The 13,761-nt window shown below is 59.9% G+C and overlaps 1 protein-coding gene across 2 annotated transcripts; it reads left to right on the top strand.

The window, feature by feature from the left end:
- Positions 1 to 2,483: 2,483 nt before the first annotated feature.
- Positions 2,484 to 13,758, top strand: CNOT3 (CCR4-NOT transcription complex subunit 3). 2 transcript variants are annotated; one of them, XM_054588367.1, is made up of 17 exons: positions 2,484 to 2,690; positions 2,796 to 2,863; positions 3,092 to 3,166; positions 3,311 to 3,400; positions 3,513 to 3,641; positions 3,738 to 3,833; positions 5,685 to 5,907; positions 5,999 to 6,132; positions 6,514 to 6,570; positions 7,837 to 8,206; positions 8,283 to 8,406; positions 9,248 to 9,446; positions 10,738 to 10,837; positions 10,932 to 11,130; positions 11,377 to 11,509; positions 12,108 to 12,233; positions 13,433 to 13,758. In XM_054588367.1, the coding sequence occupies exons 1-17, from the start codon at positions 2,666 to 2,668 to the stop codon at positions 13,529 to 13,531; spliced, it is 2,247 nt and encodes a 748-aa protein (XP_054444342.1). In that variant the 5' UTR covers positions 2,484 to 2,665; the 3' UTR covers positions 13,532 to 13,758. The 2 variants fall into 2 exon arrangements, with proteins under 2 accessions (XP_054444342.1, XP_054444343.1); XM_054588368.1 differs by having other exon boundaries at positions 2,486 to 2,690; positions 5,688 to 5,907.
- The last annotated feature ends 3 nt before the right edge of the window (positions 13,759 to 13,761 follow it).

Raw genomic sequence — 13,761 nt, 5'->3', positions numbered from 1 at the left:
CCCCCGCTGTGAAGATTTGGGGGCTCTTTCATGAGTGCTGGCTCCTGGGGTCTGGTGCACTGCTCACCCATACACCCTCAGTGTAGGCGCCTTTACTGTGGGCATGTGCCTTCCTCTTGCACAAGGAACTCCTCTTGGTTAAGCCCTCTGGGCCAAAGTTCCCAGGTTCCTCTGCACGGCTGGAGACCTGTCGCTGCCTGGGAGCGGGCCTGCAGCCATCGGGGGTCTAGGTGGATCCCCTGAGCAGTGGGGCTCTTCTGTGGTGGCATCTTCACTTCCAGACTCAAGCTCAGCTTCCTTGCCCTCTGGTCCTTTGCTTGGGGATCTGAAGTGGGGGGGATCCATCTCCATGGGAGGTTTACTTCGGAGGGAGGGGTGTTGCTACCTGTGCAGCTGATGCTCCTGCCCGCTGTAGTGCCCAGTCTCCAGGGCGCAGGTACCCTGGGCCTGTGGTGCCTGCCCTCCTCTGGAGGAGCTGCCTCCCAGGTCACATGGTGTCCTGTCCAGGTCTCAGCTGTGCCACTTTGAGGTGCTGCCTCCTCCCTGGGCTAGGGCTCTTGTCCCCCGGAACCTTGCTCCCGACTCCTTCAGGAGTTCTTGCTTTTACAGTCTGTCCCCCTCTTGGCAGTGGGTTCAACCCCTTCCCCAGGCCAGGCAGTCTGACTCTCAGTGTGGGGGCTGGGAGGGGGCATCCCCGCACCAAAGAGAGCAGTGCCTTGTTTAGGGGCATAAACTGGGGTTCTCTTCCTTGTCTGGAGCACCTGGCCCTGCTTTGGGCTCCTGGGGTGAAGGCACGGAGCACACTCTTACGTGACATCCCTGTCCCCTCATCCCATCCCTGGGCAGTAAGAGGCTTTTCTGCATCAGGTGTTAGAGCTAAAGGTTCATCCCTGCAGCCTCAGTGTTGGGGTCCAGGCCCTCTTGTGCTTTTTGGGCTGAGTCCCCTCTGTGCAACTATCATCTGGGTCCTTTTTCTGGCTACGTCAGCTTCTTGCAGCTGGGATTTTCCTTGGATCGGGCTTGGGCGTGTCAGCTGGCCCTAGGCTGAGAGTGTCACTAGTTCTCTTACTTGGCTTGTTGCAGGAGATTTATACTCTCTCAAATCCCAGGTGTCACTGCCACCTACCACCATGCAGAGTGGGTCCCTGCAGAGGGACCAGTATAGCCTCCCTGAGGTTGAGGGACCTACCTTGTCTTTATGGGCCTCTGTCTGGGTCACAGCCTGCTTTCTGCTGCCCTGTCCTACCTGTAGCTACTGGCCAGGTGCGATTTAAATTTAACTAGTGAACATATAAATGAAAAGTTCCACTCTTCTGTGGTCCTAGCCACATTTTGGGCGTTAAGTGTCGCAGACACAGGACATGCCTGTCATTGCAGAAAGTCCTGTTGCACAGAACTGCTCTTGAGACGTTCTTTCCCTGTGGGTGGGGATTTCCCTTGGGGTTGAGGCTCTCAGTCCTTGGCATAGGGTTCTTCCTGCTCTGGGATATCCTGCCCTGGGCTCACACAGTGGGAGCTCCCCCATCTTAGCCGGGCCTTCTGTAAAGGCCCCGTCTCTGGGGTGCGGCCTGGCAGCGAAGGAGTCCTCTTGGCATAGCTCTCCCTTCCCAGAGTTCCCAGTCTCTCCTGGTCTTGATACTGGGCCCAAAGGTGTAGCTTCCCCTGCTCCCAGGCCAAAGCTTCTGGTGACTCCCTTTGGACCTCAGTCCCCTCTGGGTCCCACGTAACTTTTCTTAAGGTGAAGGTGCCCCTCTCGTGAGTACTGGGTGCTGGCCCTGAGGGTTTATGTTACCCTGAGTCTCTGTTACCAGTGCTTTGATATGCAACTCCTTCAGGTGTACAGATAGCTGCCTCACAGTGAAGGTCCGCTTTCACCCTCGTCCTCCTAAGAGTTCTTGCCTCCTGGCCTCTCTTTGGCCATGCCCCCAGACCTCGGACCCTTCTTGGCATTGGCCCCTTTGGGTTTGGCATGTTACCTCCTTTGGTTTCAGAATTTGCTCTGGTATCAACTTTTTACATTCTAAGGCTCCCTTCTACTTGGGAGCCAGCCCTGTCTGAGTGAGTGGGTTTAGGTCATCACAGTATAAGCATTTCTGTCCCTGCTGCCTCCCCTGTGTCCCTCACAGGGGCTTTTCCATGAGATGCACCTGTTCTTTGTCCTTGACTTGGATGAGAGAAACGTCTCCAGGTGTTAGAATCTAGTCGCCTGCGTCCCCAACCCCTCGATAGTAAGTGAGGTCGCCACTCTCACTCCTTCATCCCTAGCATTTAGCTGTGCGCTGCGTGGCTTTTTCCTGCTCTGAAAAATCCTTTTGTGGGTTTCATCTGGGGACGAGGTGCCCCCCTCTCTAGGAATTTTCCATTTCCTGGGTCAGACATACACAAAAAGTATACGTATTTACTTGTTTCAAAAAACTTGAGAGTGGTGGTGTGGGCCAGACCCTGTGCTGAGCAATCGAAGCAGCATGGGAAGCTGGGCCAGGTCCTTGTCATCAGATAGTAGATGCGTCTTCCCTTCACCGTCTTGTGCACCCCCCTTTCCCCAGCCTCATTCATGTCTCTGGAATTGCACCAGCCAAAGAATAAATGTGCATCCTTTTTAATCTCCCCAGCAGCGTCCATCTCCAAGAGAGTATGAAGAGAGTGCATCTGTAGGGCAGGGAAGATGGCGGACAAGCGCAAACTCCAAGGTACTCGGCCACTGCCCACAGCCTGTGGCCACGTGCCCTCGGAACTCCTCTTTGGGTGCCTGCTTCCCTGGCAGGTGCTCACTGCCTGCCTTCCTTCCCGGCCAGGTGAGATTGATCGCTGCCTCAAGAAGGTGTCCGAGGGCGTCGAGCAGTTTGAAGATATTTGGCAGAAGGTACAGAGATTGGGCCCTAAAAATCTGGGTCTCCAGGGAGGAGAGCCCAGGAAGAGGTTCAGGGGTCTCTGGGTATAGACCTGGGAGAGGAAGTACTGAGGACCTCAGGGAAGCAGCTCTGAGATGGATTGGGCTGGGGGGTATCCCCAGAGTCCCTAACACACAGAGACCGGGGTGGGCACTAGGGCAGCCAGTCCCACACTGACGTGGATTCTCTCCACCCCTCAGCTCCACAATGCAGCCAACGCGAACCAGAAAGAAAAGTATGAGGCTGACCTAAAGAAGGAGATTAAGAAGCTTCAAGTGAGGGGGCTGGGGGCCCGGACGCCTGTGTCCTGAGGGTGGCAGGAATGGGGAGAGTGGACTCTTGGGTCCCAGGGAGAGGAGGACTGGGGGCCTCGGTGTCCAGATCCTCAGGCAGTCTGACTGTCTCACTCTTCCCTGCAGCGGCTGAGGGACCAGATCAAGACATGGGTAGCGTCCAACGAGATCAAGGACAAGAGGCAGCTCATAGAGAACCGCAAGCTCATTGAAACGGTAGGAGCCCAGAGTCTGGCACCTGAGAGGTGGGAAGGCCCCCAAGGCTCTACACCAAGGGAAGGGGGCAGGCGACGGGCTGGGGGCCTCCTGCCAACTGCACTCTCCACAGCAAATGGAGCGGTTCAAAGTCGTGGAGCGAGAGACCAAAACCAAAGCCTACAGCAAGGAGGGCCTGGGCCTGGCGCAGAAGGTGGACCCCGCCCAGAAGGAGAAGGAGGAGGTTGGCCAGTGGCTCACGGTGAGTGGGGCCGAAGAGAGGAGGTGGCCTCGGCGCCCTGGCACCCAGGCATCCAAGGGGACGGCGGCTGACTTGTCTTCCCTTCCTCCCTTTCAGAACACGATCGACACTCTAAACATGCAGGTGGACCAGTTTGAGAGTGAAGTGGAGTCCCTGTCGGTGCAGACACGCAAGAAGAAAGGCGACAAGGATGTGAGTGCGGGTGTACCCACAGGATGGGCATGGCTGACCTGTGGGATCGGGGCCGGAGGCGGGGTTAGGGGCTTGGCTGACTGGGGCTGGCGCAGGACGGAGGCGAGGCAGTCTTGGGTCCAGGCTGGGTGAACCGTGGCACTGTCACGGAGAGGAGCAGTGTCGGGGAGGGTGCAGGGCTCTGCCTGGATCGCCGAGGAGGTGTGAGACCTGACAGGCACCCAGTGTGAGGAGGTCCAGCAGCTGAAACTGGGCCTCATAGCACCTAGAGGACCCCAGGTCCTCAGGGGAGGACAGTGGGGTACAGACAAGGCCAGACTTGGAAGAAACCGTTCATTGGGACCAAGGAGAAGTAAGGTCTGGGACAAAGCCAGATGCTGGAGACTCAGATCCCAGAAAGCCAGGACCGGACCCAAGTCCAAGTAGGTTGTGAGTTCACAGGGATGCAAACCGTGCACTTGTTGGCACGGGAAACACAGGGACAGAGCTGGGTCCTTGGGAAGCCAGTGGGCAGAGGGATGGCCGAGGAGAGGGAAGCGCGCCAGAAATGGGCGTCCGAGCCTGAGCAGTTTGGCAGTCGGGCTGGGAGGGGAGACAGCGTCCTGTGCTGGGTAACAGTGTCGCATGCAGCGACAGACTTGTGTACGTGTTGGTGGTCCCGTGAGATTGTCTTGGGTTAAAAAGGTTTGCTTATGACGTTGAAAGGCTGGACCTGACCACGATGGCGAATTTACTGCATGAGCTGGGATGCTGTCCCTCGTCCTGTGCCTGTCAGGGCTGGGGAGCAAGGGCGCCCAGAAGCCCGCGCCACGCCTGTGCCTGCGCACACTCACACCCCTGGCCTCTTTCCCAGCAGTCCAGCTCCTCTCCCCCTCCCCTGCCCCCTCACACCTCCCGCTTCATTGGTGCTCATCTCCAGCTTTACTTCTCTGGGTGTCTTGACCTCTCCTCTCCCTTTCCCTTTCCCCTTCTCTCTCGTCTCTCCCTTCCTCCTCCCCTCCTGATGTCTGCTCACCTCCAGCCACAGCCCTCCCCGCTGCTCCTCCAATGTGTACACGTGCACACTTGATCCTTTGCACTGTATTCATCCTGTGCTTTTTCTGTGTAGATAACATACTTACGTGATGTTACCAGTGCCTGCAGTACTCAGTACAGTAACATGCTGTATTGGCGGGTAGTCCAGGAGCACTAGGCTGTACCGGGCAGCCTAGGTGTGCAGTAGGTTAGACCATCTAGGTGTCCATACAACAACAAAATCACCTAATGATGCATTTCTTAGAACGTATCCTTGTGTTAGGTGACGTGTGGCTGTAAAATAAGTAGGTCCATGCAGAGGGGGTTAGAACTGGGACTAAGATGTCAAATTCTAAAGGGAACTGGGGCCTTGGGAAGAGTAGGTATCTGGAGTGCCTAGCAGCCAGGCTTAGAGTCTGGGCTCTTCAGGGCCATGCAGCTGGGGGGCCGTGGTGACAGTAAGCGCTGGAGCGATTATAAACCACAAGCTCCCTTGAGTGGGGGTCACCATCACTACTGCCGGAGCCAGGCAGGGGCTGGTGTTTCTGTATCCCAGAAGGTGGTCAGCGCTGGTGGAGGCTTAGCAGGGGTGGGAGGTCTGGGCCATCAGGGGCTAGGTTGGGAGGCGCAGGGATTCCCAGGCCCCTTCAAGGTTTGCCGGGGTGGCTGGGGGCAGCCGTGGGATCCCTGAGGCTTCGGGGAGGGCAGATTCCACACTTTCCGCACTGGGAGGGGCCTGAGTGGAGCCTCTGGTCTCCACAGGGGTCGGGGACTGAGGACGGGTTCTGTGGGGCAGGAGGGTCGGGCAGCCCCTGAGCCTGGCCCTGGGCTCGCCAGCAGAAGCAGGACCGGATTGAGGGCCTGAAGCGGCACATCGAGAAGCACCGCTACCATGTGCGCATGCTGGAGACCATCCTGCGCATGCTGGACAACGACTCCATCCTGGTGGATGCCATCCGGAAGATCAAGGACGACGTCGAGTACTACGTCGACTCCTCCCAGGACCCAGACTTCGAGGAGAACGAGTTCCTCTACGACGACCTGGACCTCGAGGACATTCGTGAGGCCCGGGGTGACCTCTGTGCATGGGTGGTCGGGGCCGGGCAGGAGGGCGTCCCAGCCAGCTCAGCACGCCCTGCCCTGCCCCACAGCACAGGCGCTGGTCGCCACCTCCCCCCCCAGCCACAGTCACATGGAGGATGAGATCTTCAACCAGTCGAGCAGCACACCCACCTCCACCACCTCCAGCTCTCCCATCCCACCGAGCCCGGCCAACTGCACCACGGTGAGGCCAGGTTCCCAGAAACGGCCTGCAGGAGGGTGATCAAGGAAGCAGGGCCGCAGCGTCCAGGGCCTGGGCCCTAAAGGCCATAGAGGGCTGATGGTGTGCACGGGGCCACACGTGGGTCCTGGCTGTGCAGGTGGGGGGCTGGGCCGGGGTCAGGGTTGGATGCTGGCAGGCTGGTGCCCAGAGGACAAGGACCCTGGGGAACAGGGCTTCGGTTCCCAGCGAGATTCCCCAGTGACATGGAGGTCATAAGTACTTGAATACACTGAGGCCAGATAGTCCATCACCTGGGTACAGGCCCCTGGGGGGGCCAGGGATTGGTGTCTGTCGGGACCCAAGAGGTCACACAGGTTTCTGAGAGTGCCTCTCTCACCTCAGGAAAACTCTGAAGACGACAAGAAGAGGGGACGCTCAACGGATAGTGAAGTTAGCCAGGTGGGTTCCATTGGCACGTCACTTGCTCATTGTTTGGTTCCCAAAGGCGCCCTGAGGCCTGAGTGCAGCCATGGTATGGAGCTTCGAAGAGAGGGGTGAGAAGGTCCGCCACTCTCCCCACCGAGGGAGGCCTGAGAGGCAGGCAAATAAGTGCTGTGGTCCAGGGGTGGTCCCCTGCCCCTGCCCCAGCCTAGGTAGTCAGAAGCTGCCCTGGTGTTAGAGAAAGACTTGAGCTTGCCCAGCGGGGGGAGGTGGACGTTTCCTGAGTTGAGGTAGTGGCAGTTAACACGTCAAGTCATGATTGAAAACCGGAAGCATCATGAGGTGAGCCCGGCCAGGTGTGTGGGGCTGGCTGTGAGCGCAGGGCTTGGGGTGGCTGGCTCAGGGCCAGGACCCTGTGCATCCACTCTGAAAGGGCCACACCGGCCTGCGGCGTGGTAGGTCAAAAGTCAGGCAGGTGTCTTTTCTTCGGGAGGCTCTGGGCCTTGGCTGTGCTGTGATGGACCTCCTGAGTTTTCCAGAGGGGACGTGCCTCAGAATTCCTTTTCTTCCCTAGAGAGCCTTGTGAGTTAGCACCTCCCAGGATGGGAGACACCTTAGGACATGATGCTCAAGGTGGTGTCTTTAAGCAGGAGCCCAGCAAGCCTGCAGCCCCTCTGTGGGCTGGTGGGAGGGCCGGTCCCAGGGCTCCTGGGGAGGGCCGTGGGGAGTCTGGTGTGAGGCCCAGCGAGCAGGCAAGGGGCCAGGAAGGAGTTGGCCACGCATCCTGCTTGGCGTGCGGAGAGCACGAGATGCCCATGGGGCGTTGGGATGCCAGCAAGGTGCCCAGGAGCTGCCCGGGTGCTGTGGTCACATGACCGCCTGCTTCCTGGGCTCCTCATTAACACCCTGCGAGGTGCTTTAGTGACCCGTCCAGTGGTGGTCAGAATTACTGCCCGGTGTCCCACTTTTTTTCCTTCTCTTGGACTCTTGGCTGGTTCCCTCTGATCTTGTACGGAGGCTATTTAGGTGTCTCCCACTATGTCCCTGTCACCATCAGAGGGGTTCTCCTACTAACACCCCAGCTGTGTGTCAGATCCCTGTGGCTAAGGGATACTCGGGGGCGATGTGCAGGTGGGATGTGGGACGCTGGGTTGGGCTGGAAGTGCATGAGTGTTCGAAGCATGAAAGGGGGTGGTTGAAGCCATGAGGGGAGGTCACCTGGGTCCCCAGGAAGGGTGTGCGGGAGACTCGGCAGGTCTTGACCCTCTTCTCTCTCCCACCCAGTCTCCTGCCAAAAACGGCTCCAAGCCCATCCACAGCAGCCAGCACCCTCAGTCCCCAGCTGTGCCGCCCAGCTACTCGTCTGGCCCCTCGCCTGCCGCCTCTGCCCTGAGCACCGCCCCTGGCAATAATGGGGCCCCCACCCCAGCAGCACCCCCAAGTGCCCTGGGCCCCAAGGCCAGCCCAGCCCCTGGCCACAACTCGGGCACCCCTGCCCCCTATGCCCAGGCTGTGGCCCCACCGGCCTCCAGTGGGCCCAGCGCCAACCAGCCCCGGCCCCCCAGCGTCCAGCCTGGTGGCGGAGGCAGCGGAGGCAGCAGCAGCAGTAATAGCAGTGGAGGTGCCGGTGCTGGCAAGCAGAACGGTGCCACCAGTAAGTGGGGCTTCTGGGGGCAGGGGTCCTGGGGTCACTGCTTGGGACCCCTTTTCACCCCCTTTCCTTCCCCCAGGTTACAGCTCGGTCGTGGCTGACAGCCCAGCAGAGGTGGCTCTCGGCAGCAGTGGGGGCAGCAATGCCAGCAGCCAGGCTCTGGGCCCCCCGTCTGGCCCCCACAACCCACCCCCCAGTACCTCGTGAGTGTCCGGCCTCCAGCAGGGTTGGGGAGCAGGCAGCGCCTGGCACAAATAGGCACGGGGTACCCCCAGTGTCACCCACTGTGAGGACACAGGCCCTGCCCTTGCCTGTTGGGACTCTGCCATGAGCTATGTCCCCCACCTTTGCCCTTTGGAATGTTCTAAAGCATCCCTTGTCTAGTGGGGAATGTCATCAGAGCCGCGCACACCCCTTGGGCACTGGCTTCCACTTTAGATCCTAGAGGAGCTCTTGTTTGGCCCCCACCCCGATTTTCTGTTCCCTGCCCCAGGGCCACCTGACTCCATGAGGGATATCATGTCAGCTTTTCAAAGTGAAAGACCCCAAAGTCCCCCTTCCCATTCCCAACCGCCATCCAGGTCTCAGGTCAGGCCATACCACTAGGTCCTCGGTGCCCAGAACGATGCCTCATGAGAGAGCTTACCTTCCTGGTTGGGACCCAGGGAAGGCCTGCTCCCTGGCACTTCAGCCCTGGGGTCTGGGTGGGCTCCCAAAGTGGGCATTTGCCCAAGGCATCCTAGTTTGTGGTTGGAACACCTGCTCCCGCACCCTCTTCTGTGGACCGTTTCAGAAGGCCAGCTTGTTTCCCAGTGATTTCCACCCATTTGGTCTCCTTGGAGCACCCTGAGTCCTCGTTCCCACCTCACAGCTCTCCTTTTGCCCAAAGAGCCCTCCCCTCCCACCTGTGTCCTTCAGCCCGCTCCTTGTGGGTCCTGTCCTCTGGCCTTTCCCCTATTTTGACTCCTTTGCCTTGTCGCGCTACCTGTCCATCTCCCCTTTGGGGACACTCCTCTGAGCCCCTTCCCCTCGTCCCCTCTCCAGGAAGGAACCCAGCGCAGCTGCCCCAGCGGGCACTGGGGGCGTGGCCCCAGGCTCAGGGAACAATGCTGGGGGACCCAGCCTCCTGGTGCCACTTCCTGTGAACCCTCCCAGTTCCCCAACGCCCAGCTTCAGCGATGCCAAGGCAGCTGGCACCCTGCTCAACGGACCCCCCCAGTTCAGTGCTGCCCCGGAGATCAAGGTGGGTGCAGAGCCTGTGTGTTCTGTCCCTGCTGGCTTACTGCCCTCCTGTTCCTTTGGGGAAGTCATCTAAGTTGAGAAAACGCTTGGTGATGTCTGCTGTGGGCCCCAGTTTGCTAAGTTGAATGCACCCAGTTCCTGCCTTCTGTGCACAGAGCAGAGCCTGCCAAACAGGGAGTGTCCCGGCAGGGCCGAGGGTGCTGTGGACCTGACTTAACCTGTGGGCGGAGCCATGCAAGGTCTCTGGGGGGTGTGCCTAAGCTGGGACCAGGACGGGGCAGGTCAGGTCGGGGGTCCCAGGGGCGAGAAAGGCTGACGGAGAAAGAAGTAGGAGTCTGTGCTGCGGTTCTAGGTGGGCTCATGTCGGAATGGTCGTTACAAGGCTGGGTGGGGTTCAGCAGAGAGAGGACAGAAGGGCCGTCCACTCTGCAGGAGGGCTGCTGGGCTGGGGGGTGGGGTGTCGCTGTGGAGGGCAGGGGTCCTAATTGCCAGGGTCTGAAATAGCATCAGCAGGACATGTGGCTGACTTCCTGGAGCCTGCATGATAAACCCACTTTCCCCGGGGCAGCCTGAGTGCCCGACTGTCTGGGTCCCAGCTCGCGTGGCCCTGTGTCCTCCCTTTATGGGGAGCATGGCAGCCATCATGTGTGACACTGCAGGGGAGGCTTCGTGGTCCTCAGAGGTCTGGGAAGCTTCGGACCCAGAGTGAGCACGCACCTCTGAGAGGAGCAGAGGACAGGACATGTATGTGTGTGTGTGTGTTCTGTCCCTGGAGCAGGGTCAACCGCTGTGCGGTTCCCCAGAGGAAAGGATTGGGGGGCAGGAACCTGCAGAAAGTCCAAGTGAAGAAAGGACAAAAACACCGGTAGAGAGGTCCCCGTGGGCCCCGGGAGAACAGGATGGAGGGAGGGTGCTGTGAAGTTCTTGGCCAGCGAGGACAGGCCAGCCTGTGGGGCATGGTGGGACGGAGGTTCCCCCAAGGGAGATGCAGGAGGGAGAAGTGCGCTCCCGCGAGCTGTGGCAGGAGCGGTGTGGCCCGTGCACATGCTGCAGGCGATCTGTCCTCGGCAGCGTGTTGCCCGGTGTAGTGTCCGTGATGTCGGTGAGGGGCACGGCACCCTGCTGGTGGATGCTTCCACGTCCAGGTCCCCCCCGTTCGGGGGCCATGGTGAACACTCTCACCAACAGCCTTGGCTTTGCTGCCTTCAGCCAGAGCGGGCGAGGATGCCGGGGCCTCTGAGTACCTGCACCGGCCCTCTGCCCTGCAGCCTGAGGCACCTGTTTCCCCCCAGGCTCCTGAGCCCCTGAGCTCGCTGAAGTCCATGGCAGAGCGGGCAGCCCTCAGCTCCGCCATCGAGGACCCTGTGCCAACGCTGCACCTGACTGAGCGAGGTGAGGGTCCAGGCACGGTGGGGCGGCCCAGCGAGCAAGAGGAAGGCGCCCCACCCAGCCTCACCCAATGGCTCGGCCCTGCCTGTCCCCACAGACATCATCCTGAGCAGCACAGCAGCACCTCCAGCCTCAGCCCAGCCGCCCCTACAGCTGTCAGAGGTGAACATACCGCTGTCCCTGGGGGTGTGTCCCTTGGGGCCTGTGCCTCTCACCAAGGAGCAGCTCTACCAGCAGGCGATGGAGGAGGCTGCCTGGCACCACATGCCCCACCCCTCTGACTCGGAGCGGATCAGGTGAGGGGCCATGGGGATCTGGTTCCTCAGTCTTGAGATTAAATAAAGCTTGCGGGGTACCTGACTTGGGGCTCTTGGCAATGGTGGGGGCTGAGGAGGGCAATGCCGGGGTGACCAGATGACTGAGATGCTCCTGCTGACCCATGAGCGGTGGGGTGGCAGGGTCCCTGAGGTCAGATCCACCCTTGAAACAAGCAGTTGGAACAAGCAGCAGGCACTGGCACTGACGTGTCCCATCCCTCACAGACAGTACCTCCCCCGGAACCCCTGCCCGACGCCCCCCTACCACCACCAGATGCCACCCCCGCACTCGGACACCGTGGAATTCTACCAGCGCCTGTCCACCGAGACGCTCTTCTTCATCTTCTACTATCTGGAGGTACAGCAGGGCCCCCGGGGCAGCCTCGGGCCCCCCGCCTTCGCCGCCACCGCCGCCGTCCCCCGTCGGGCTGGAGGGGTGAGGTGGGTGCCCCACTGCGGCCGCCGGGACCGCACCCCTCCCCATCCCCCAGTCCTGGGCCCCACAAACCAAACCAGTCCCTGTCCCCACTTCAGCACAGGGGAGAACGGCTGAGGGCACAAGGTTGCCCCACTTGCAGTCTGTCCCCAGTTCAGCTGTCCCTGCCAACTGCTCACTGACACAGCAGGCAGCCTCTGTGTGATCCCAGGGCAGCAAGAAGGACCTCTGCCTTCATCCCACCCTGGGGAGCTTCTAAGCTGCCTCCTCTGAGCACTCCTCATGCATTAGTTTCTCTTCTTTCTCAAAGCTTCTCTGGAAGCACTTCCCACCTCCTGTCTCATTTTCCTTCTGACCAGCACTGGTACGTTCTGTGCCCCTGCCCAGCTCCAGTTGGAGGGTCCCACCCACCCTCAGTCTGTGGCGGGGCCTGGGGTCAGCCCCGAAGCCCTGCCCGTCCCCCTCACCCCTCCCAGTTTGGGGGGCCCCCTGATCCCCTGCTCCATCTTTTCTCTCCCAGGGCACTAAGGCACAGTACCTGGCAGCTAAGGCCCTGAAGAAACAGTCGTGGCGATTCCACACCAAGTACATGATGTGGTTCCAGAGACACGAGGAGCCCAAGACCATCACCGACGAGTTCGAGCAGGTGAGGCCCTGCCCTGGGCCCCTCACACCCCTCCTGGGCCCTCTCCCTTCGCCCCTCCCTTCAGCCAGCTCAGCCTGGGGTCTGTCCGTCATTCTTCACTGGGCTGACTCCTAGTCGTCCTGTGGGCCCTACCCTACCCTAAATGCCCCTTCCTTGGAGGCGCCTCCACTGGCACAGAAGGGTGTGTGGTGTCTCCCACCCAAGACCACACTGCACAGAGGCCTTGATGGTCTCTTTCCTGCATCTCCCCAGCACTCAGCAAATAGGATTGGGGAAGCTGTTCTTTTTAAAATGACCTTCCCCATTCCAGTCAATTGATTGGAACTTCTTGCAGAACACTCTAGAGGGGAGACTGCCTGGGTCTGAACCCACCTGTAGCTGGGTGACCTTAGCAAGTCACTTGAACCTGTTTCAGTTTCTGTAAAAATGGGGTGACAGGACCCACCGTAACGCAGCTGTGAGGATTAAACGAGTTAATCACGTGGCACGTGCCTAGCGGTGCCTGCTGCTGTGGCATGGACATACTGTGTTTTGTTTGAGTACTTTTAGTTGGTCCCACGATGCCTTTTACACCAAATATTTGCGTGATGCAAGTAATAAACAAGGTCCTTGTCCTCAGAGAACTCAGTCCCCTCCCCTCGGTTCTTACAGGTTCTTTGAAGCATTTCAGCCGTTCAGAACCCAGCCCCATTCCCACTGTGCCTTCTCTGACACTAAGGACTTCCTATCCCCTCCTGGTTGGGTCCAAAGTAATCAGCCAAGTTAGTGTATTTCCAGGCATCACTCCTTCAGGAAGTCCCACGTCACCCCTGTCACCCATAAACTGTCTGTCCCATAGACAGCCTGTTCCATCTCTAGAGAGCTAATGGCCTCAAGGGGTTTGTGAAGACGCAGTGCTAGGACACGCATCACCTGCTCAAAGCCACAGCCATCCTGAGAAGCAAGAGACTTCGCAGACATGCCCGGGCCGAGGCCCAGCTCTGGCACGTGACCACTGTGCCTTCCTCCGTTTCCTCTAAAGCGGGTGTGATAATTTTTCCTACCTGAGAAGAGTGGCCAGGGCGGAGCGAGACAGCGCACGCGTGCAGGGCCTGGTGCTTGGCACATCCGTGGCCCCGAGAACGGTCCCATTTGTCGGTTTGGCCCAGCTCCCCGACCACCTCCTCGTCCACTCACTGACCGCCTTCTCCCCCGGCCAGGGCACCTACATCTACTTTGACTACGAGAAGTGGGGCCAGCGGAAGAAGGAAGGCTTCACCTTTGAGTACCGATACCTGGAGGACCGGGACCTCCAGTGACACCAGCCCCTCCCTCCATCCTCCCTCTCCCCCCCGCATGCTGATCCCCTGCCCAGGTGAGGGCCCTGCCCTGGAAGACAGGGGAGGCCCCAGGCTACGGGGCAGCCCCCTCCCCCAGGAAGCAAGAAGGGGGCCCAGAGGTTCTCTTCCTCTCAGCCCCGGCCTGGGGGCCTGGGGGTGAGGGCTGCCCCCTCCTCCCCTCCCCAGTGAGGGACATTTTTTGGTAAACC

Source organism: Pteronotus mesoamericanus, unplaced genomic scaffold (assembly GCF_021234165.1).
Source record: "Pteronotus mesoamericanus isolate MK-2021 breed Mesoamerican mustached bat unplaced genomic scaffold, CSHL_Meso_final scaffold_128, whole genome shotgun sequence".
In the NCBI taxonomy this organism is placed as follows: domain Eukaryota; kingdom Metazoa; phylum Chordata; class Mammalia; order Chiroptera; family Mormoopidae; genus Pteronotus; species Pteronotus mesoamericanus.
Note: the sequence above shows the minus strand (reverse complement) of the source record. Positions and strands in the feature narration are given on the sequence as shown.